Source organism: Diabrotica virgifera, chromosome 5, assembly GCF_917563875.1.
Source record: "Diabrotica virgifera virgifera chromosome 5, PGI_DIABVI_V3a".
In the NCBI taxonomy this organism is placed as follows: domain Eukaryota; kingdom Metazoa; phylum Arthropoda; class Insecta; order Coleoptera; family Chrysomelidae; genus Diabrotica; species Diabrotica virgifera.
The window spans coordinates 119,472,069-119,498,347 of record NC_065447.1 but is presented as its reverse complement, the minus strand read 5'-3'; the positions used below and the strand labels follow the sequence as shown (position 1 = coordinate 119,498,347).

The 26,279-nt window shown below is 32.9% G+C and overlaps 1 protein-coding gene across 1 annotated transcript in view; it reads right to left on the bottom strand.

The window, feature by feature from the left end:
* Positions 1–204: 204 nt before the first annotated feature.
* LOC126884324 (BRCA1-associated RING domain protein 1-like) overlaps positions 205–26,279 on the bottom strand; it is a 34,268-nt gene continuing 8,193 nt past the window's right edge. Inside the window, exon 2 of the mRNA XM_050650263.1 lies at positions 205–1,224. Coding sequence (XP_050506220.1) covers positions 304–1,224 — 921 coding nt within the window. The 3' untranslated portion in view covers positions 205–303. The remainder of the gene's footprint in view (positions 1,225–26,279) is intronic.

The following is a 26,279-nucleotide window of genomic DNA, read 5'->3' as shown; positions in this document are numbered from 1 at the left end:
TCATTCTGCATTTAAATTATTCAAAAATAGGTAGGTACTTATTACTTTTCTCAGGATTCGAAAAAATAATGTTTACGCATTTAAAAAGCATTGACCCTGTAAAAAGCTGTACTGAAAGATTTGTTTTAACACACTTACCTCATGTGTCTTCTATGCCATCGAAATGTTATATTCTGAAAGATAGGTATAAATAAAATAGTCGGCTTATTCTTTAACTTTCATATTTTTCTATTCAACATTAATAATAATAGTAAAAACAAATTGTCTTTATGTTAAATACAAATTTAAATTTACAATAACAACCTAATCAAGAATAGCAAAATTAACAACACAATCGATAAGCCATTTAGAGGATTTGTGCTTTAACTCTGGCATATGATACATTAACACAGGTGGATTAGATTCTTCATACACTATATAATTACAACATTTTGCGTTGGATTTAGCAGCATGGAATGGAAAGTAAACTTTTTTTTCACAAGTAGAAGGCGTAGGAGCTCTTTGTAATATTTGTCCACCACCTGCTTTTATTATCGTTGCCAAATTATCCTTTTGAACGTTACATCCATTCATATTCACCATATCCACATGTCCAGTAATGTAAAAACTTATGCCATCAAAAAGTTTCGGCAGTTTTAGCATGTCATTCATTATAGACTTTTGTATTCCGATATTAAGTAAAGGTAGATCTACAAATTTGTAATCAGTTATTGGTATAAAGTAATTATTGTCAACATAATCGTCTATATATTCTTGGGGAATTATTGTACAACCCTCCAACATAGCAGTTAAGATTTTAACCGATATTTTATGTGTCTTTTTTATTATGAAATGTGTTACTTTCTTGCAATCGTATTTTTCTTCAATTTTTATTTTGTTCTGCTTTAATTTGTTTTTATATATGGTGTCCGTGTAGTAACAGAACGCTACCATTTGCTTTAAACAAAAAAGTTGAGGCTCTTGACGTATTAGATCTACCTGCTCTAGAAATATCGATTTAAATTCATTTGGATCATCTATGCATTCTAAAGGCTTTTTCCCAAAGTAATCGACTGCATTTCTATCAGCTCCATATTGAAGCAATAAACGTATAATTGACTTATTTCGACAAGAAACAGCTTTGTGAAGGGGTGTTGTGTAATCTTGACCAGGTACGTTAGTCAAAGCACCATGCTTCAGTAACATTTCTACAATTTCTAAACTTCCGCTTTCTATAGCTTCATGCTGAAAAATAATTCAAATAATAAGTTTTAATAAAGAGTGATACGTGATAAAAAGTAAAATATAAGATATAAAATAGACTACTCTCCGCTTCAAAGGTTAGAATTAGTAAGGTCGTATATTGCTAGAAAGAAAGGTTTTTGACCAGTGTGTTTTGCCGGTTCTTACATATGGTGCAGAAACACTAACTCTGACAAAAAGAACAATAAATAAAATAAGAGTTACACAACGCGCTATGGAAAGATCAATGTTAGGTATTACCATCAGAGATAAAGTACCGAACCTAGAAATAAGAAGAAGAACAGGAGTCACGGAGGCAGTTGAAAGAATAGCCATGGCTAAATGGGCTTGGGCAGGACATGTTGCCAGACTGACGGATGACAGATGGACCAAAAAGATTCTGGAATGGCGACCAAGGCAGGAGGCATATCGAAGCAGAGGACGACCACCGACTAGATGGACGGATGATATCAAGCGCATCACCACAAATTGGATGCAAGAAGCTCAAGATAGAAATAGGTGGAAATTTTTACGGGAGGCCTACGTTCAGCAGTGGACAAATATAGGCTAGTTGATGATGATGATATTGCAAGCGAGTTTGCCATTCTGTGAATTATCATAAATAAGTCCTGCTTTAGTATTCCACAGCAGTTAACAGCGATAATCCTCTAAAAGTACTTGCCAATAGCACCTTTTACGGCCGCTGCCGTGAAGAGCAGCAACGTTGTCAAGATAATTCTCATTTGGTTAGCATAGGGCTATCCTTGTATATACTGCATCGTATGTTTGAAATACGCTGTAGGCTTGTTCAATTTATAAACGTTTCTTTGATCCAGAAAAAAATTATCGGTAAACATAATCACAACTATATTTAAGGGGGGTATGGTTTGAAATCCACATATCAAGCACATTTTCGTGATTTTTTTTGAAACTATGGTACAATTATTTTATTTTTAAATTAAATAAGCATATTAAGTACATACAATTCAAAGAATATTAAAAAAAAATTCAAGGAAAAATATTGAAAAATAAGCCAACGGTGGCAAATTTTTACAGACACCTCCGAAAAAAATGGATTTTGCGGTGGACATCAGAACTCATCACTGGATTATGTCGAACAAAAAATTCAAAAATATTTTATTAGCTTATGAGTTTCTGGAAGTAACGCTGTCGAGTTTTTTATGTTTAACGATGTTTGAGTTCTTGGTATCGCTTGAAAGTCAAAAAACGAAATTCTTTGTAACAAAACGGTGAAAATCAACATATTTATTATTGCTAAACAAAAAATAAGCATAAAAACAAATTTATCTCGACAGCAAAATTTCAGGTGGATCGGTCAAGTAGTTTTTGAGTGACAATATCCACCGCCTTTGAAAAAGCAGTTTTGAGAAAAAACGAGTTTAAAGTTTTGACAACTTCGTCTTTGCCTTTTTATTTGTCTGTTAAATCGTAAAGTGTTGCATATCTGAATATGTTTCTGGATCGTGGAGTTATCTACAAAAGAGAAGGCGAACAGTTGTTGAACGTTTCTCACTACGTTCAAGCGTGCTCGCTCGAAACGCCTAGTCGAAGGAAGGAATGTTCAATATGCTGTATCTCTGGTAATTTTACTCCGATCAATCTGAAATGTTCAGAGAGTATTCTTGAAGTTATGCAGTTTCATTTAAATAATAAAAAATACCATACTCCCCTCCTTAAGGACCTCCTAGTCCATTGTTTCACCAACCGCTGCATACCTACTCTGTTTCTTCGTCCATCTGAAAACGATTACCTTTTAACGCCATTTTCAGTGGCCCAAATATGTGAAAATCGTAGAGCGATAAATCGGAACTATAGCGTGGATATTCTAATATCCTCTATTTTTTCGTTGTAGATTTTTTTACTTTTTCGGCGGCATGAGGACGAGCATTGTCGTGCAGATGAATGACGAGCTTTTCTAGACGTTTTGGTCATATTGTTTGATTAACCTTGTGTAATATATTTGGATCGCAGGGATCGCCAGGTAATATACGTGGAACTTCTGGTAACTAAAGTGGTTCTAATCTTCAGGTTCTTTTCAATGTTAAGTAGTTAAGGGAGAATGAAACATCTTACCTCGACGAACACCAAGTTTATTCTAATCTTTGCATTGTATTATTTGACAATCGAACTATGTTATTTTTACAAATACACGGGTTGCTTATTCAGCACCCGTGGCTCAAAGATTCGTACACTAAATATTTAAATAAACAATCAAGGTAAATATTAGTCGATATTACACAATCTTGACCCAGTTCGATATTGGATATTTTCTACCTATTGTAATATTTATGAAAATCTTTATCTCTCTTATTCCAGGACACCATCCTTCCTCTCTTTAAGATTTTTTTTTATTATCTGATTTACGAAATGAAAAAAAAATCTTAATTGGTATAAGGATAAATTTTACGGTGTGTTTACTAACAAATATATTTTTTATACTTCGTCAAAATTGTGTCATATTATTATACTGACCTATCCAAATGAAAGTGAAACTATGTACAAGTTTGCTTATTTTACACTTTCACTCCTATACGCCAATAAAACACAAACATTACCTTGAAAAATTAAACCTAAACATAAATACATATACATAATTTATAAACACAAACTTCGATAATGTAAAATATTGTCTATTCTTACATATTTCTGTTCTTATTACTCGCGAAATTCTACACTCAGAAATTATATTTTATACTTTACTTTAACTCAAAGATTTAAAAAGAAATTACAGCTTAAACTCTTAAAATTTAATTTACTCTCTTAATTCTTATTCTGTTACTAGACTTTTATAAGACAATTCTTTTGATGTTCTCAAATTTTTATATATTCTTCTTTTAAAAATTCTCTCTTTTTTCTTCTTCTTCTTCTACTTTTTCTTTTTCTTCTTGTCAGGTACCTACTTCACACTAATAATATTTTTCTTTATTTTCTTTATACTTAGTACTTTCTTCATAGTGTACTATTAAACATAAATCTTCTTCTTATTCATATTTCTTCTTTATATCATTTAGTTCATATTTCATATAATATCTTCCTTCATACATATTCATATCATTTTTCATAATTATTCATTTATATATCATTTACTTTAAAAATTCTTCATTTTCTAACCCTTACCTACTTGGTGGGTATTTTTCCGCAACTTTATACCCTTGACTTTGCTTCCGGTCCTTTTGCACGTCCTTAGTCGTGAGAAGGTTAGTTCCAAAAAGACAAAATGGATAGTTGTGCGCTTAAAAAATCTTTTTCTACTTCTCGCATCCCCAAATTCCTGTCTGAACCTAGTGCTCCCCCTTAGTTGAGAATAGGATTACTTCAAAACAAAAACTGGGTATGCTAAAATCTTCTGATCTTCATTTTGTACCTTTTTCTTGACAAGAGTGTGTTTTTTTTTTGGTTTGTCTAGATTGTCTTAAATTAATTATGCTTTTAATATATTAAAAAAATCAGTTATCTCAATAATTTATCATAAAACATTAAACATCATATTTGTACTAAAATTCGACCGATATTAAAAAATCGAAATCTAAAAATTTTTAAAACTAAATCAAAACAAAAAGGATTGTTATCGGTATCTAAAAACTTCAGTATTCATTAATGAAAAAATTCGAAAGAAAGTGGTAATAAAAATAGACTATATTCTGTTAAAAAAAATATCATGAAAATCTCCTAAAATATCATGAAAATCTCCTATAAACATAAAGAAAATTTCAGCTTGCAATTGCTGAGTAATTAATATTAAGTCTGGACGTCCATTAAAATAATTACATAAAAACTACTAATGAGAAAAACCTACAATAGCTAAATAGTTAATTTAAATTTTTGTTACTAGTTAAATAGAAGTTCAGTTTCTTCACGCGTATAGTCACTTTTACGTCACAACACAATAGTCTTATCTCTATTTCTCTAGTTATACCTGTTATAAAGCCTTACATAAATTATATTATTCATTCAAATATTTAAATATATTTCTAATATAAAAATTTAAAGTATATTTATATATAATATGCATATGTCTCTGAATAATGTCTCCCTAGATAGGTACTTCATTATTTTATCAATAACTTTTGTCATTCAGTATTTCATTTTTTTTTTGTAACATCTTACTAACTTGTCCTTAAATTTTCGTTTTGTCAAAATATTCATAGTTTATTCCGATTGCATCTATGAATGCTGTTTGAATCTTCGTTAGTCACTGTATGGGATAATATTCTTTGTAATTATAAAATCGATTCATTTAAAATCATATCAATTGTCGATCATTTCAGTCTTACATAATTTTTCATAGTTTCTTTGCTATATTTTTTCCTTTCTAGGTTTTATTTCTTTGTCATATCATCGGTAAATAAAAAAATCTCTAAATCTTGCTTCTTAATCCTTGAGTTTATTCGGGAACTCAATATTCCGTCGAAATTATTCTTGTCCATTATGTTGGATTTTCCATTTTGTTCCAACTTCTTAAAAATATTTTCTTTCCTTTTCTTATAAATAATCCAAATAATAATTCTTTCGATTATACTCTCAATAGGTATCTTGTTTTATTATAAAACTGTTTCTACACCTTTTTCTAGTGTATAATAATACAATTCATAATTTTAAATCGTGTATATATCTTCTGTCAGCAAAATTCCTTATCATAGTATTTCTTTATCCGTGTTTTCACGGTCAAATAACGTCAACATTTGAAAATATGTAAATATAAATATACCTTCGCACAAATAAAAATCTTTAAATGGCATATTTTGCTTGATAGAAAAAAAATTGAAAATTAAATCATTATTTTTACGTATCATAGTATCATCAAATAGTTGCATTCTTTCTATTAAAAGAATTGCAAAATAACCTTTTATTTTCGTTAACAATAAAACTTAATCTCAAGTATCAATGTAGTTGATCAAAAACCATCTAAATCTAAATTATTGAATATATTTATATATGTACTTAGTAAAAACTCGAAAATTTAATTGATGACCTAATTTAATAATAATTATTGCATTCCAAAATAAAAATTATTCTTATGTTAGGCTATATGCAATATATGAGAAATATTAAAGCAATAAATACAATATAGTCAAATTACTCACACATCACGTACTTTTGTCCTTGTCCACCACTGTCCATTTCGTGGATGTGCGTCCTCCTGACGCCGCGTCGGCTGGTTCCATGGTTCCAGAATTCCCAATTTTCGTCCATGTCGACGTGTCTCCAATGTCTAGTCTGGTGGGCATCGCAAATTCCATCTATCAGCTAATAATATCTATGGGGGATAGATACTTTACCCCAATTTTCTTTTTTTCTTCCAGTTTCTCGTCGCTCCCATTGTTTTAGTTTAGATTTACTTAACTTTTTCTAACTTAAGTTTCCCTTATTTTAATTTTTCTTTTATTTTCCATCTTCTTATTTCTTAATTAACTTCTTCTTAAAATTTACACTTAACTAAGTACAATAACTACTTAACAAAGACCTTCTGGACCGCCAGAATGGATCCTGGCAGGATCGCCATGTAATATATTTGGATCGCAGGGATCGCCAGGTAATATACGTGGAACTTCTGGTAACTAAAGTGGTTCTAATCTTCAGGTTCTTTTCAATGTTAAGTAGTTAAGGGAGAATGAAACATCTTACCTCGACGAACACCAAGTTTATTCTAATCTTTGCATTGTATTATTTGACAATCGAACTATGTTATTTTTACAAATACACGGGTTGCTTATTCAGCACCCGTGGCTCAAAGATTCGTACACTAAATATTTAAATAAACAATCAAGGTAAATGTTAGTCGATATTACACAATCTTGACCCAGTTCAATATTGGATATTTTCTACCTATTGTAATATTTATGAAAATCTTTATCTCTCTTATTCCAGGACACTTGTTTAAAGTTTCATTACCGTAAAATGAGGTGACTTTGACGGATTTTGTACTTTAATCCTATAAAAATCATATTTTAAATTTTGCTACATTTTTGTATATGCAAATATGTTATGGGTTTAGGCGTCTACTTTCAGTAGCTTAGATTATAATTACAAGAAAATAATCATGACTTAGAAAAAAAAAATAAAAAATGCCTTTGGTCAAGTTCACCCCATCTGGGGGGAAGTTGACCGTATATGCTTTTTGCCTGTTAAAGTTATTTTTCTTTTAGGTGGGGTTAATTTGACCGTTTTTTAAACCATTTTTTCTTAATTCGGTATATCGGTGGATTTAACAACCCTTGGAATATTAATTCTTTTTTCTTATTTAAAAATGAATTCTTAGATATTTATAAATTTTAATCGTTAAAATAATTTTAAAAATTATACAGGGTGGCTGAAGTATATCACAATAGATATTTTTCTATGTTTTTGGTCAAATTCACCCCAGCGGTCAAAGTAACCCCATTTTACGGTATATTAAAAGATCATAATTTAAAAATAAAAATCGACCTGTTTTGGGATTTTTCTTTAAAGTCGCCGGCTTACGAAATAACTAATTTATTACTTTCATTTGAACCATACTGTAGGTATAGCTAATACATATTGTGTTAATTATGTTGTTTCATATTTGTTGTTTTTATTAATTCATTTGTGACGTCGAAATTGTAACAAGTTTTAGCAGATAAAATTCTTTTTGCGTGTAAAATTCTAAAGCTTTTGTAGATAAATCTATATTTCTTATTTTTGTTTTGTTTAAATTAATAGAACTAAAAATTCTCTCTACACACGCAATACTATGAGGAAGTATGAATAGGGTTGTAACAAGCTTTGAAAGTTCGGGGTAAACTAAACTTCCATCTCCTTTAAGTGTACCACACATTTTCTTCCAAAATTGGATTTCGTCTAAATTCACATCCTTTTCGGAAGCTTTAATGCCTGGTTGCACCAACAGTTATTAAGCTTAAATACAAGACGTACCTTAAGCTTAAATATAAATGTAAATCCTTTGGTGCAGGTAAATGCTGATGCCACACTAGCGTCTAATGCCGTTAATTATCCCATTATTTGACATATTTCTAATGTAGATAATGCGATAATTAACCGTATTAGATGCTAGTATTGAATAAATAGATGTAGTGTAGATGATCAGTATTAAAGTATAAGCTGAGCTTAGCTAAACTGGAGCTTAAGATCTACTGGTGCAACTAGGCATAAGTAGGTTATACGTATGTACTCTCTATTTATGGAATTATTATCTACAATAACATTCGGAAAATTGTCGGGAGCCAGACTCACGATGTTTTTAATATTTTTTGAATTTAAAAAAGTTAGAAGTTTTAAAACACCATCTTCACGTGAATTAAATGGAACGTGGACCCCCTCTGTGGCTCAGTGGTAAGAGCGCCTACCTTTGGATCGAAAGGTCCGAATGGTCGTGAGTTCGAATCTCACCAGGGTCAGAGATTTTTCGTTTATTATAAATTAATGAATGAAAATAGTTTCTGTCCTTGTGGGATCGGTACTCACCGGAGGGACCGCAGACGTTCGGATACAATTAGCGTCTCTTTGCAAAGACAATGACGTCGGCTTTGCAAAGTAACAAGGCACTTACTCAACACACACACTACACATGACACTAGGTACCTAACTGCAAAAATTCACCGTACCTACCATGCCAATGGCCATTAGTTGTCGAGGCATTAGATAAATAAAAAAATGGAACGTGTTTGTAAATTTGTTTGGATGCCTCTGTGTAAAATTTTAAACAATTTAGTTGAAGAGAATGTATTACTGGCTTTGGTAAATTGTTGTTAGCAATTGCAAGAGTTACTTTTGGACCTAAATAAATAGCTTCAAAAGGACCCATGCAAAAGCGAATTATCCGTCGAATTTGATCAAATTCGTAAAGATATCCGTACGTCTATGGTTGGTCGTAAGCGAAGTATGGTGCTTCATAAAATGTGAGCAAATTTAATCTGCAGGTTTTGACCTGTCCGTTAATGGGCTTGAGACGAGCCGTGAGCCGTTCAAATACGAGCAATACGAGTTTCAATAACATGACAGAGTGGACAAAACAAATTTACAGATGAACAAATCAGAATTAATAGACCGTAACCATCCCTGCTTATGAAAAATCAAAAACACGGTAACACGGAATATACAAACAAAAATATGAAAAATAAAGCATACGACAAAATGGTGCAATTTTGCAAGCAATTGCTTTACATTTGTTGTTTTCAGAAAACATTTTTAAAAGGTCAGTCCGCACTCAGATATTCTAGCTCAACTAAAATACCACGAACCAGATCTACACCATATATAATACAATATTTTACTCCACTAACGTGCGAATTTGATACGTCGAGCGCATTGCAGATCTGATTCGTGTGTTTGGTATATTGAATATTGGTTGGTGGGCTCTCAAAGATTTCGTTCGTCCGAACCAGATTTGTCTCATCAAAACTGCATGTATCCGTTATGTGGTTGTGGATTTCTATGTTGCAACATATTTAGCTCTGTATTTTTTAAATAGTCTTGTTTAACCTCCTCAGTCCATAGGTCCAGCCAGCTGGACAATGTTTACTAATTTATTACACGGTGACTATTCGGGTTGGGCATCGCTGCGTCCTATATTGCAGCATATTGGACTTCCTATTTATCAGTCAAATTTACTCATTTGAAAAATTCGACAATAGCGCCTACCTCGGTAGTCTGTTGTTACACGTGGTGAAACTTTTTAAGTTATGATGGTGGCTCCACAAAAATACAGTAAGTTGTAGTGCTTTTCTGTACTTTAAAGTATTGATTGTTTTTAATGTATGTTACTTGATGATTGGACGTATTTGTGGTAAATATATATTTGAAAATAATTACAACTGGGCACGTTAGCGGCCCTCTAAACTTGTTGTCCAGCATTTTGGACATTGGGACTTAGTTAGCCAAATATGTTACCATACTCACATTTTTTAAGTTTAGTTCCAGATAGTAAAAGGATATTGATGGAAAGTGCATCGGAGGCTATTTTGACAGATAACGATTTTTTCGTCAGTGAAGATAGCGATAATGATCAAAGGAAATGGATTTACAGGAATTTAAGCTGTATGTTGGAAGGTCACTAGCTCTAAGTGGTAAGCCTGCAAGTGGGAGACAAGCTAGTGCGTCTATTTCAAGAAAACCGGAGACATCTGAAGATGAAGTGCCCATAATTCCTGTAAAAAGATCTACAGTTTTCCAGTTACCGCCTATAGATGTAAGAAAAACCAGTAATGACCATTTGTCAATATGCTCTGTCAGCAATAGAAATTCTTATTGCGTTGCCTAAACCTCTTGAATGCACTAGGAAGACGAGATTATTTTGTACAAAATGAAAAATATATATGTGTATTTCTCCTGAACCAGAATGTTTTTTCAGTTTCATACTTAAATTAAATGAAAGCTAAGTCCTGATGTCAATTATGCTGGACATGTCATATTATGTCTGTCAAATAATTTTTTTATAGTTTTCATAGATTTTCATTTATTTTTTTCACAAATGAGGAGAGAAAATAGAAAATATTGTTAAAATAATAAAAACTTTTTTCTTGGGACTGAAGAGGTTAAGGCAAAAGCTCAATAACAATTTGTAAGTATTCCACCCTAGAATAGAGCAAATGAAATTTAGCTATTGAGAAATTATTAACAATTTGACTTTTATCAAATTGATAATTTCTCATAGCTTGTTTATTAAACTAAGCAGAAAATGAGGATATATTGATGAAAAACATGGCTAGTTGTTAAACTATGTAACTTTTTTATTATCCAACATAAGCCAATGATTAAATAAACAAAATGTTAAGAAAACCCCATTTGGGTTTTAAGGTACATACTAGTACTCTTTAGAAGACCAAAAATAAGCATTTTTTTCAAGAATCTTTTTCTCGAACCTTTATTAAAAAGGAACATAAAACTTTTTACATATTGATATCTAACTCTTAGAGAGTACAAAAAAATATATCTTTTTTCATTTATGCACGTACACTAATATTGTAGAGGGCGCAAAAGTCGAGGCCTCGAAAAAAAGTAGTTCCGATGGCGAACAGTTAATCCCAGGATTGGGATGTCTGAAACAAAAAAATCGTACGGCATTTGAAAAAGGAATGTTTCTTACGTGACAATTTACCACAATTTGATCAAAAAATAAAAAATAAAAATTTTTTAACCATGAAAAAGTGAAGAAAAATGGGCGATTTTTTCACAAAATTTTTTCAAATTTCCGTAAAATATTTTTTTGCGGGATTTTTCACCAACGGTAATAAATTTTCACGTAAGAAACCTTTATTTTTCAATTGCCGTACGATTTTTTTTTCAGAGATCCCAATCCTGAGATTAACTGTCCGCCATCGGAATTACTGTTTTTCGAGGCCTTGACTGTGGCGCGATCTACAATATTAGACAGTGTGCATAAATGAAAAAAGATATATTTTTTATATAATAAAGGTTCTGAGAAAAAATGATTATTTTTGGTCTTCTAAAATGTACTAGTACCGTAATTTCAGTATTTTATAAATGCTAGAATATTCCACTGGGTGTTGCGACTTTAAGAAAAAACACAGTTTGGTTGGTACACTCGGTATACGGTATACAATGACAATTTACCTATCTAGCAACAATATCAGTATAGCAATATTGTTAAAGAATAACGCTATATCATGTATTAAAAAAATCACTTAAATCGGACAACTTCTTCTTCTTCAGGTGCCATCTCCGCTACGGAGGTTGGCAATCATCATAGCTATTTTAATTTTTGAGGCAGTAGCTCTAAATAGTTGTTTTGAGCTGCATCCAAACCATTCTCTCAGGTTCTTCAGCCGTGAAATTCGTCTTCTTCCGATGCTTCTGCCATCTATCTTTCCTTGCATTATGAGTCGCAGGATGCCATACTTCTCGCCCCGCATCACATGTCCGAGATTCTACCCAGGAAACCCTCACAATTCTTCTATAGGTCCACATTTCAAAGGCGTTAAGTGGTCTCATTGTCTCTACATTTAACGTCCATGATTCCACTCCATAGTATAGTAAACTGTATACGTAACATTTTGTTAGGCGTACTTTAAAGCTTGATTCTCATTAGACGTGCAAGGAACCGGACCGGCAACGGCAAGGCACGGGCAAGGTTTTCGCAGCCAATTCACACTGCGAAAGGCTGGCCGCGGCTTGGTTGCTTTGTGTAGTGAAAAATGTTGAAATTGAACGTTAATAAAAATTGCTCTAATATTAGACGAAGAAACAGAAAATGGAAACAAATAGTGCAGAAATAGAAAAAGACGTTGTTGAGTGCTTAAAATGCTAAAGAAACGCACAAAAGAAGGAGAATTTGCAACCTTACACTCCGAACTTTTAGACGATCAGACAATTTTTTTTAAATATAACCGAATGACAGTGGATGAATTTAACAACTTATGGCTGCATATTGAACCATAATATTCAACCTAGTTCTTGAGTCACTCATCAGAAAAACCAATGAAACACCAAGACAGTACAAATTACTGCATATGCAGACGATGTAGTTCTACACTTTAGCACGACTAACTGAAGTGTTCAAAAACATTGATACTGAAGCATGAAAAAGGGAGCTTTAAATAAACGAAGCAAAAGCGAATTGCATGACCGTCAAAAGAACACCTGACAATGAAAATTATATCACAATAGACAACTATACTCTTGAACGTGTGGATGCCTTATGCCTTCACATATCTGGCCACCGAAATCAGAAGAATTCCGTAAGGATCGAAATTAATGCCCGTATTTCCAGAGGGGTATGTTATTAAAATATTGATGACACCGAAAGTATTAGACAAAAGAACCAAAATGACTATCTACAGAACATCGATTAGACCCGTATGGTTGTGAAACCTAAGAACTGAGGAAAAGAGATGAAGCCCAATTCAGTACATTCGAGAGAAAAATACTGAGAAAAGTATATGGCCCGATGCAAGAGGAAGACGGAAGTCGAGAATCAGTAGAAACAACGAGGTTAATGAATTTAATGAAGGTTACGATATTGTACAATATGTGAAAAGTCAAAGACTGTCATGGCTGCGACATAGCAAGAGAAAATACAATGAATAAACAACAAAGAAAATATTACAATGGAGCCGATAGAAAGGCAAAAAAAAGAAAGGGCCAAAACGAGAGGGATGGATGATGTGGAAGACAACATGAAAACCATGAACATAAGACAATGGAGAAAAAGTACACAAGAGAAATCCGAATGGAAGGACATAGCCAGACAGGCAAAGACCCATTCAGAGTTAGGATGCCAAAAAAGAAGAAAAATAGGCGCATATTCAGGGACCTCAAAAACAAAATACTTCTTTTCTCTATCGTCTTTTAAAACTAATTTTAAAGGTGTCGCGAAAAAAGGTCGCCAACAATTGGTCGAGCGAAAAAATGTCGCGCACATTTGAGCGCGTATCAAAAGGTCGCCGGCGAAAAAACAGCGCCGACGAAATAAGGTCGCGTGCAATTGATCGCGCGAAAAAAGATCGCGTCATGTTTTACATTATTAAAACCATTCAATTGGTTTTCAAAAAGGTTCTAAAGAAATTCTATTTGCATACTTTAACTTTATGCATTATGAGCCGATTAGTCTTGGAATTCCATCTAATTACTTTTTAATGTATTTTGGATGTATAAGAAGATGGGAAAAATAACGTATATCTAAATACTTTTTAATGTATTTTGGATGTGTAGGAAGATGGGAAATATAGGAGAATGGGAAATTATTTCATATGGTATTTTCAGGTTATTCAAGTGAATATACTTGAAAATTGAACAATTTTTAACATGAAGAAAGTATTTTTTTTGTTTTACGTGAATAATTTTAATATATGGATCTAAATTCAGAAAGGTACTTTCCTTCACACTTTTTACAGGCTTAGGACTGTCAGCAAAAAACTGGCGTGTTTAAAAGTGTTTGCTCTTCCTAATCGGATATCGTTAAAAATGTACAGTAATAATAGTTCTATTTACAGTATATATTACATACAAACGAATACCAGGTACCAGTTTACCTATTTTTGGTATTTTCAGAGACCGGTAATTAGCATAATTGGTTCTTAGTAGAAAGTCGTTATGCAGATTAGTGAAGAATAAGTAGTTTAGATAAGGGCACCTTATTGTGTAGGTATTTATTAGGAATTCCATGAAGTCATTACGATAAGACATTATTGGAAATGCTAAAATAAATATTGTACAAAAGTTCTTTGTCTAATTGTGCGTTATTCACTAATGTGGTAATTATTATTCCATATTCGTGAAACGTACTTTTATTACTTTTTAATGTATTTTGGATGTATAAGAAGATGGGAAAAATATCGTATATCTCATTATTCATTAGCTTGTCGATTTGTCAAGATGGTCTTAACTTACGTAAAGAGTCAAAAAGGTGCCAATATGTTGGTGTATAATGGATATATCCATAGAAAGGAAAAAACGATTGATCAAAAGACAATTTGGAAGTGCGCTCAGTACAATAAGCATAAATGTACCGGGAGAGTTCACACAGTGGGAGATGAAGTAGTGAAAAGTACAAGTCACAACCACGTTGCCGATGCGTCAATATTAGAAGCAAAAAAGGCTTGTAACAGAATGAAAGAACTGGCTCATCAAGTTGAACTAACAACACAAGGAATCATAGCTACCGTTTCACAAGAAGTGTCTGTGGGTGCAACTGGGCAGCTACCTTCTATTTCATCCCTAAAGCGAACTATTCAGAACACACGCCAAAGAGTGGAAGCTATCCCGGCAAATCCAAGAAGCTTAACAGAGCTTATTATTCCGGAAGAATACACCAGAAACAATAACGGCGAACCGTTTCTTTTATTTGACAGTGGTCCAAACGAACAGAGAATTTTAATATTTTCCACTGAAAGAAATTTAACTTTGATGGCGAGCTGTGAACACTGGTATGCCGATGGAACATTCACATGTACTCCTCTATTGTTTGGTCAGCTGTATACAATACATGGCGTACAGTATAGCAACGTTATTCCAACTGTTTTTGCTCTACTTCCTAATAAAACTCAGGCAACATACACTCGACTCTTCCATGAATTAAAAACGTTACGACCAGGTTTACGTCCTACAACAATAATGGTGGATTATGAAAAAGCAGCAATTAATGCTTTACAACAAGAGTTTCCTGAAGTCAGAATCCGTGGATGTTTCTTTCATTTCACACAATGTTTGTGGAGAAACATGCAAGGTACAGGACTGCAACAAGTTTATACAGAAGACGCGAATTTTGCTCTACATCTGCGACAATTGGCAGCCCTAGCCTTCGTACCTGAAGTAGATGTTGTTGCAACATTCGGAGAGCTACTGGACAGCGAGTTTTACACTCAAAATGAAAATTTACTAACACCTTTAATAAACTACTTTGAGGATGTATGGATAGGCAGATTGGATCGACGACAACAAAGAAGACCGCCAATGTTTCCAAGGAATCTTTGGAATTGCTTCGAATTTATAGAGGAAGATCTACCGCGTACTAATAATGCTGTCGAAGGTTGGCACAACAGCTTCTCCTCGATATTAAATGCAGCACACCCAAATCTATGGAAGTTTATTACGGGGCTAAAGAAAGAAGAGAGTTTAAATCGATTAAAAGTGGAGCAATACATAGCTGGAAACCAACAACCTCAAAAAAAATTTATAAAGATACAGCGCGGCGAATAAAAACGATTTGTTTGCAATACGGGAACCGGCCAAATCTAGAATATTTAAGAGGAATTGCCCAAAATTTTCAACTGCAAGTATAAAAAACTAAAAAACAATTAAAAAAAAAATTTTAAAAAAAAACAAAAAAAAATAAAAATTAAAAAAAAAAAAATAAAAATTAGAAAAAAATAAAAAAATTAAAATTAAAAAAACTTTTAAACACGCCAGTTACTAACTGCCAGTCCTAAGCCTGGATAAAGTGTGAAGGAAAGTTAAAGTATGCAAATCTGTTATTAATATAAATGTATTCTTTAACTATGATATCTTCAATAAGTACTCACCAGTGACAATGTATTAATGAAATTGTGCCTGTTACATAATTTTTAACCACAATATCATTATTTTATTTGGGAAATTTTATTTTAATAAAGATGGTAGCCCTTAACCTACCCTATCTATATGTAGTATATACCCTGTAAAATATATTAAGCTTATATTAAAACTTACTCTTAAATAACCAAGGGTAAATTTTGCGACACTGCCAAGTCGTGAAATAATACCTCTAGGTACTTTCCCTACAACATTTACAGTTAAAATTACCTTAATTCGACCATTAAATTGGTCGAACATTTTACATGATCAATTTCAAATAGGATTATTTACTTCCAATTATTTTCCTATTATTTAAAGTGGAAAATAAAACTAAAGTCATTTAGAAGTCAATATTGGGTTGACGAAATATTTTTTACCAATAGGTTAAAATGACTAATAAGAAAATATTTAACTGTTTGGGTCATTATTTAACAGCAATCCTTTAGTTCTATTGCATCATCTAAATCTGACCTAAGCCTGGATTAAGTGTGAAGGAAAGTTAAAGTATGCAAATGAAAACATATTTTCTGACGCGATCTTTTTTCGCGCGATCAATTGCACGCGACCTTATTTCGTCGGCGCTGTTTTTTCGCCGGCGACCTTTTGATACGCGCTCAAATGTGCGCGACATTTTTTCGCTCGACCAATTGTTGGCGACCTTTTTTCGTAGATCCAATTTTAAACAACCAATATTGCAGATTGCTTGCCGGTAAGGTATTCACACTGTCGTGACCTTCACGGCACGTGCTAGGCAAAGATTGTTTCGAAAAGAACGTCGCATGCAAAGCCCGTCGCTTGCCGGTGCCTGTCACGCATAGTGTGAATTACATCCCGTGCAGTGCATAAGATTTTATGTAAAATGTATCTTGCCGAGCCGATGCCTTGCACATGCCGAGCACTTGCCTTGCGTTATAATGAGAATCAGCCTTAAGAGCTAATGTTAAATCTTTGCTACATAGGACCTTTTTCATTTTCATAAAATAAGAATGTGCTTTTTCGATTCTGACCTTGATTTCTGCAGTGTAGTCATTATTTTCTGTTATAAGTGTTCCTAGGTAAGTGTACTTTTTTACTCTTTCGATCTGCTGGCTCTCTACTATCAAGATTTCGTTATTATTATGGTTTTTTTACTAATTTTCATAAACTTCGTCTTTTTAAAATTGAGAGAGGGTCCGTACTCCCTACTACACCTTACTATTTTACTCATGAGTCTTTGCACGTCTTGTAAACTATCGGCTATTAGTACTGTATCATCTGCATATCCGATGTTGTTAACTAAGACTCCATTTACTCTTATGCCGACTGTTTCATCTTCCAGAGTTTCTCGCATTACCTCTTCAGAATAAGCGTTAAATAATAGAGGTGATAGTATGCAACCTTGCCTGACTCCTCTCTTTATTTCCATTTCTTCAGATGTTTCTTTTTCAATTCTTACTATTGCTCGCTGATTGTAATAGAGGTGTGTTATTAGTCTTAAATCTCTTTCATCTAGGTTTTTAGTTTTCAGAATTTCCTTGAGTCGATCATGTTTTACTTTATCAAACGCTTTATTGTAGTCTGTAAAACAGACGTAAAGAGGACGGTTAACATCCAAACATCTCTGTCAGCACGTTGAAGGAGAATAATGCCTCTCTGGTACCCATACCATTGCGGAACCCATATTAAGTGTCACTAATATCCAGCTCCAGTTTAGAGTGTATTCTGGTGTGGATAATTTTCAGCAGAATTTTCAAGGTATGTGACATTAAGCTTATGGTTCAGTAGTCACTGCATTCTTTGGCATTCACTTTCTTTGGCAAACACACAAATGCTGATGTCAACATTTCTCTAGGGATGATTCCCGTAGTATAGATAAAAGTAAATATAGATATAGTAAATCGGACAACAGGTTTAGGAAATTCAAGACATCAAAAATTAACCATTTTTAAGGTGATGCGTTAATTTCTTGGAGAAGTGTATCGGTCACATATGTCACTAGACATTCATCACATGATTAATAATTGAATCCGTGAGTAATAAATTATTACTGAGTAATGAGCTATTACTCATGGGTAAAGACACATCTGTGGGAAATTTGGTTTAAAAATAAATTTTGAAAAGACACAATACATGACAAACCTGGTACGAAGCGAAAATCCAAAAGTCGACTTTAACGAAACAGCATTGGTCCATATAAATATAAATACTAAGGGCATGAAATCCAAATTGCCAAGAACAATCAAACTGGCGAACTACAAAGAAGAATCACCTTAGCATGGGCCGCATTTGGAGCTCTATCCGACATCTTCAAGAGTAACATGCCAAATTATCTGAAAAAGAAGACATTCAACCAATGTGTGCTTCCAGTCATGACTTACTATGAAACACTGTAGTTAGCCCAGGCCACAGCAACCAAACTTAGAGACGGGAGGTGGGCCTAAAAAATTATAGTGTGGAGACCACAAGCAGACAGAAGAAGTAGGGGTATAGTCTTTTTACTACAAAAACAAGATTGCGTAGGTCAAAATTTCTGACGTCAGAGCACTGCCAAATTATTAGAATGTGACTTTTCATCATGGCCACGTTAATGTCATTAAGTACTTGTCAGATATTTTCTTTGTTTTTGGTTACTGTACAAATAATATCTCTAATTCTTTATGCTAATTAATGATGTCAATCGGTTTTCATTTCTTGCCGAAATATATTAATAATGCGCCGAAATATTTGTAATCTTAATTAATGTAAATAAACATCATCTTTAAAATTGACATTTCTCTTGACCGATCTTGCAAAAGTGTCAACATGGTATTATAATAAGAAAAACGTAATCGCGATTACATTGAGAATTTTAGAACTATATTAATTGAATATCCGAAAACATTTTTTATTATTAATAATATACATTTTATGAAACAGTAAGTTAAATACTTCAGAAAATAATAATTGTATTTAAATATATTAGACAATCGTACGCTACTGATATGACAGTTCTGTGTTGCTGTATTTTTACTTCATTTCGTACACAATTTGATTCAAAATACAGCTTTAAAACACTGTAAGTACTGTTTTTATAAATACCTTCATATTAAATATAGCTTAATTTCAAAACTATTGTAATTATTGTTGTGTACCTATTGTACTATTGTATTTGTGTTTGTATTGAGAAACATATTAGGGGAGTGCATTTAGATTTTCACTTCGGAAAAAATCAAACAAGATAAAAATTTTTGTAATTTCATTAAGGCTATGGGTACATAATTCGCAAATATTTTACGTGTATCCCTACTTTTTCTGTCTTTACACGGCAAATTACGTGTAGTAAAATTCACACTGGTATGGATATGTAAACATTACTAGAATGTCATTCTACTTGAAAATGTCATCATTAATTTAAAGAGATGGGTTTTGAATGTTCTTGGATAGCTGTTATTTTTATAATTGCAAATTATTAATTCAGTTAAAAAATGTGATAATTGTTTCACTAACTATGTATTCAGTGATTGTAATAATTTATTTGTACAACAAAGACACAATCAAAAAAAAAGAGAAAAAGTGTTAAAGTGATTTTTTAATAATATATTGTTATGGAACGCTTACAATTTTGAACATCTTTAACAACAAAATACTTGGATCACAGAATATATTATCCTGATGTATTCTCTGCTTGGATCTTCCACAAATAATACACAATAAATAACTTTTTATTAAGTTCACGTCTTAAATCAATTATTTATCAAATACATTATATATCAATAATATTTAATCAATAACTCAACATATTCCCGATGCAATGTCAAATATTTAAAATTGTCACTGATTGTCAGTGTCTGACTGACAATATATGCTGACAATATTATATTCGGCTGAGTGCGTTGTAAGACAAAGATAGATTTGGAAAATATTACCACGGCATTGTGTTTATTTTTTTCGAATCCTGAAAAAACTAATAAATATTTTTGAAAATTTTAAACGCAGAATGAAAGACTAAATTATTACCGAGGGCCGAAAGTCCCTTAGAATAAATAAAAAGTTTATTTTGAATGATATATTTGAAATTAAAAATCACACTAAATTTTCTCTTAGTTTTTCACCCCTGTAACTTATTAAAATAAACATTATAGAAGTTCTCAGGGACTTTCGGCCCTCGCTAATAACGTGATCTTTCATTCTGCGTTTACATTTTTCAAAAATACTTATTAGTTTTCTCAGGATTCGAAAAAAATGAATCCCCATTTGAATAGCATTGCAGCCGAAAATACGTACCGATCCTCTTAAGAAATGTTTAATAAACAACATATCAAAAAATTCTACTCGAGAAGTGGGTGCTTCATTTTTTATTAAACAAATGAACAGCGAAGTTAGATGTTTTTTTAAATAACCCCGAAAATATAATTTTTAGAAAAAAACTGACTTGACCATTGAAAAATTCAGAAAATTTTACAAAAAAACCCTTATCTAAAGATTTTTCTAAAATTAAATCTCTAGCTTCTGTAATTTTTTATTTATAGCGCTAAAGTCACCCTTCTCACACATATTGGCGCACTGTAAACTAGCGTTGGAAGAAGTGCACGGTTGAGTTTTTTTAATGTAATTCTTTAGCTAATGGATCAAATGAAATTTTACAAATTGGACATGAAAGAAGATGAAATAAGCTATCTTATGGTTGTAATAAAAAGAAATAAAATGTATGGACATAAGTACGGTGTGGGCGGAAAGTGAGCCTTACATGAATTTTGTTTAAAAATGATTTAAAAATGTGTAACTAATACAATTTTACTTATAAAACTCTCAAATTTGCACAACTTACCTCTCAATCATCTTACTAAACGATGTTTCATTCAAAAAAAATCTCAAAAATTTAATTCAAATAATACGATGTCTCAAAAAATGTAATTTTTGAAAACTTCGTAGTTTTACAGAATTCCCACCACTTTAAGACGTTATTACTCAAGTTTGAATAAATCTAATACAATTTGTTTGATATTTTTTTAAAGCTTAGGAGGTATTCTTTAAAAAACACTGAATTATTTTAGTTTAAAAATGAAATAAACAATTTCTTTTTGAGAAAACTAAGAAAGATAACAAAACTGTATTACAAAAACCGAAAATTGCCAGCTGAAAAAATGTATATACAGAGTGATCAAAACTTTTTTCTGTAAAACTTACCTAAAATACATTCAATAATAAGCTTCAACAATAATAAATGTTCAACAAAAAAATTTTTTTTAGCTCTTATACAGTATGTCTGCGTAACTTGGAACCTATTGATAACTTTTTTTAATATCAGTTTTACGAAAAAAAAAAAAGTTGTTCTTAATAAAATACTCTGCATCGTATATAATATCATATAAGATGCAATCATCAAATATCAAATTTTGTTAATTTTGTACGAGGTATGTCAAAAAATATGAATTTCACTCAAGAGTAAAGTACCTTTATATTCCACAATATCGAAAATTTTTATAAAGAAAAGTTGTTTGGAATTAAAAACTTTGTCCCAATATGTAATCATATCCTTCTAATCGAAAATTTGTTTTTTTTTAAATATTGTTTCAAATTAATTATACCCAACATCATTAAATGTTCACTTATTATTTATGATAACTGTTTTATTATTAATTTTATGAAGAAAGTTATTCGTCATAAATAGCTGTGCATGGTCTAACACTTAATATGCAAATATAAAATATTATATTTTATCAATATTATACACCAGGTTAACAACCACCTCTCACCTGATCACAACCTTGTGTAAATTCCGAGCAAGGATGACATACATCCACATGTGATATATTTTTAATCTTAAGACATCGACTTATTGTCGATTACTACACAGCTCATAATGTAGCAATAATGTTATTTTGAGGTTTTACACCTATTCAAGTGGCTAGTTTCAATTACTTGTACACTGGACGTTTACACTGAGGATGGCCAGTTTGACCGAAAACGTTTTGTTGTACTTCCACTCCCTTGTGGATAAATTTTAAGAATTTTTTAATAAATTATATACCTACATACAACAGAAGTGTTTACTTCATTCTACGTTGTCTTAACAAAGGTATACAGCCAACTACAGGGTTTACCCTTTTAAAGTTTTAAAAACACAATGGACAGACAATGTCAAAAGGGTTGCTGGGAATTGGTTACAAGAAGCCCAAGACCAACATAACTGGAAGAAATTAGTGAGGCCTGTGTTCAACTTTGGATGCAGCTGTTATTATCTATTCAATAGGTCCGTGAAGTTAGCCCGAAGTCAGGAAAAAAAATGTGACCGACGCCATTCGATTGTCTATTGATTGTCCACTGTGTTATTTCGTTAGTCCACCCATCAATTTTTTTTTTATAAACAACAATTTTTTTTCAGGCTAACTTCACAATCCACAAATTTTCGAAAATTCAAAAACTCTCTTGCTATTGGCTCCATGCGTCTCCCCTCTTTTTACAGAAATTTACAGTCACGTGACACGCTGTCAGTTTTGTAAGGACGTTTTAGTATTGACTTATGGGATTATTTTGTTAAACTTGAATATTTTATTTTCTAGTGATAATAAACGAATACAAATTGTTAGAATTCATTAGTTGTTCTTTTATAATGTCATTTATAGTTCAACAAAAATCTTTCTTGTCGTTAATAAAGATTTATTGACATAATTTGCAATAGTGAGGTTATATAGGACATACCGTATTTTTGGAGGCAATTCGGATTTATCAGAGCTAAAAAGTGTGTGTAAAACGTAAATAACATTATTATATCATGTGTATATTGGCATATCCTTTGTATATATGAAAAAGTTAACCTCACTTAATCCTTATAATAGCGTTAATTAATTTTATTCTTTGAGCTAATTTTTCTTTGGAAATGAGAAAAATAAAAGTTTTTCACATCACTAGTTTTCCATGTATTTTTACAGTGAACAACACAACAAATAACCTGATATGGCATTTTTTTTTAAAATGCCCCATTTAAACATACAATAAAGCGTCCTTACAAATATTCAAGCAACCGCCACCATGAGCAGGTCGGTCGATTTTGCTTTGACACTTTGTTAACGCTCGGAGCGAATATTGTTTGTCCATCGTTTGTCCACCAAATAATTTTATTTGTCCACCCACAGATATTTAAAAAAATTATATATATATATATATATATATATATATATATATATATATATATATATATATATATATATATATATATATATATTGCTTACGGATAATAGGACAGTACTGCTGAAAAAGTACTTCAGCCTCCATTAGAATGAAAGTTTCTGCGGAGGCAGAATCTCAACTACCCGTTTGTCCACCCCTTCGCATCGTTTGTCAAACCCCTTAAAATGCGAAACGACCCCCCTGGAGATTGTAATTATTTAAACGTTAATTCTGGAGCAGAATCACAACTACCCGTTTGTCCACCCCTCGCATCGTTTGTCCAACCCCTTAAAGTGCGAAACGACCCCCCTGGAGATAGTAATTTTTTTTTATTTCTTAATTCGGGCTAACTTCACGTCAGCTTAAATGCGTATTTAAACATTAATTCGGGAACAGAATCACAACTAGCCGTTTATCCACCACTTCGCAGCGTTTGTCCAACCCCTTAAAGTGCGAAACGACCCTCCTGGAGATTGTAATTATTTTTTTTTATTTCTTAATTCGGGCTAACTTCACGTCCGCTTAAATTCGTATTTAAACGTTAATTCGGGGACAGAATCCCAACTATTCTTTTGTCCACTGGAGATTGTAATTATTTTTTTATTTCTTAATTCGAACTAACTTCACGTCCGCTTAAATGCGTATTTAAACGTTAATTCGGGGACAGAATCCCGACTATTCGTTTGTCCACCCTTTCGCAGCGTTTGTCCAACCGCTTAAAGTGCGAAACGACCCTCCTGGATATTGTAATTATTTTTTTTTATTTCTTAATTAGGGCTAACTTCACGTCAGCTTAAATACGTATTTAAAAATTAATTCGGGGACAGAATCCCAACTATTCGTTTGTCCACCCTTTCGCAGCGTTTGTCCAACCGCTTAAAGTGCGAAACAACCCTCTAGAGATTGTAATTATTGTTTTTATTTCTTAATTCGGGCTAACTTCACATCAGCTTAAATACGTATTTAAAAATTAATTCGGGGACAGAATCCCAACTATTCGTTTGTCCACCATTTCGCAGCGTTTGTTCAACCGCTCAAAGTGCGAAACGACCCCCCTGGAGATTGTAACTATTTTTTTTATTCCTTAATTCGGGCTAACTTCACGTCCGCTTGAATGCGTATTTAAACGTTAATTCGGGACAGTATCCCAACAACACGTTTGTCCACCCCTTCGCAGCTTTTGTCCAAATCCTTAAGTGCAAATCGACACCCCTGGAGATTGTAATAATTTTTTTATTTCTCAATTCGGGCTAACTATCACGTCCACTTAAATACGTATTTAAACGTTAATTCGGGGGCAGAATCCCAAGTAGCCGTTTGTCCACCCCTTCGCAACGTTTGTCTGTTTGTTTAAAGTTCGAAATGACCCCCTGGAGATTGTAATTATTTTTTTTATTTCTTAATTCGGGCTAACTTCACGTCAGCTTAAATGCGTATTTAAACATTAATTCGGGAACAAAATCACAACTAGCCGTTTATCCACCACTTCGCAGCGTTTGTCCAACCACTTAAAGTGCGAAACGACCCTCCTGGAGATTGTAATTTTTTTTTTTTATTTCTTAATTCGGGCTAACTTCACGTCCGCTTAAATTCGTATTTAAACGTTAATTCGGGGACAGAATCCCAACTATTCTTTTGTCCACCCTTTCGCAACGTTTGTCCAAGCGCTTAAAGTGCGAAACGACCACCCTGGAGATTGTATTTTTTTTATTTCTTAATTCGGGCTAACTTCACGTCAGCTTAAATGCGTATTTAAACGTTAATTCGGGGACAGAATCCCAACTATTCGTTTGTCCACCCTTTCGCAGCGTTTGTCCAACCGCTTAAAGTGCGAAACAACCCCCTGGAGATTGTAATTATTTTTTTTATTTCTTAATTCGGGCTAACTTCACGTCAGCTTAAATACGTATTTAAAAATTAATTCGGGGACAGAATCCCAACTATTCGTTTGTCCACCCTTTCGCAGCGTTTGTCCAACCGCTTAAAGTGCGAAACGACCCCCTAGAGATTGTAATTATTTTTATTTCTTAATTCGGGCCAGCTTCACATCAGCTTAAATACGTATTTAAAAATTAATTCGGGGAGAGAATCTCAACTACTTATTCGTTTGTCCAACCGCTCAAAGTGCGAAACAACCCCGCTGGAGATTATAATCATTTTTTTTTATTTCTTAATTCGGGCTAACTTCACGTCCGCTTAAATGCGTATTTAAACGTTAATTCAGGGACAGAATCACAACTACCCGTTTGTTCACCCCTTTGCAGCGTTTGTCCAACCCCTTAAAGTGCGAAACGACCCCCCTGGAGATTGTAATTATTTTTTTTATTTCTTAATTCGGACTAACTTCACGTCCGCTTAAATGCGTATTTAAACGTTAATTCGGGGACAGAATCCCAACTATTCGTTTGTCCACCCTTTCGCAGCGTTTGTCCAACCGCTTAAAGTGCGAAACAACCCCTCGAGATTGTAATTATTTTTTTTATTTCTTAATTCGGGCTAACTTCACGTCAGCTTAAATACGTATTTAAAAATTAATTCGGGGACAGAATCCCAACTATTCGTTTGTCCACCCTTTCGCAGCGTTTGTCCAACCGCTTAAAGTGCGAAACGACCCCCTAGAGATTGTAACTATTTTTTTATTTCTTAATTCGGGCTAACTTCACATCAGCTTAAATACGTATTTAAAAATTAATTCGGGGACAGAATCCCAACTATTCGTTTGTCCACCATTTCGCAGCGTTTGTTCAACCGCTCAAAGTGCGAAACGACCCCCCTGGAGATTGTAACTATTTTTTTTATTCCTTAATTCGGGCTAACTTCACGTCCGCTTAAATGCGTATTTAAACGTTAATTCGGGGACAGTATCCCAACAACACGTTTGTCCACCCCTTCGCAGCTTTTGTCCAAATCCTTAAGTGCAA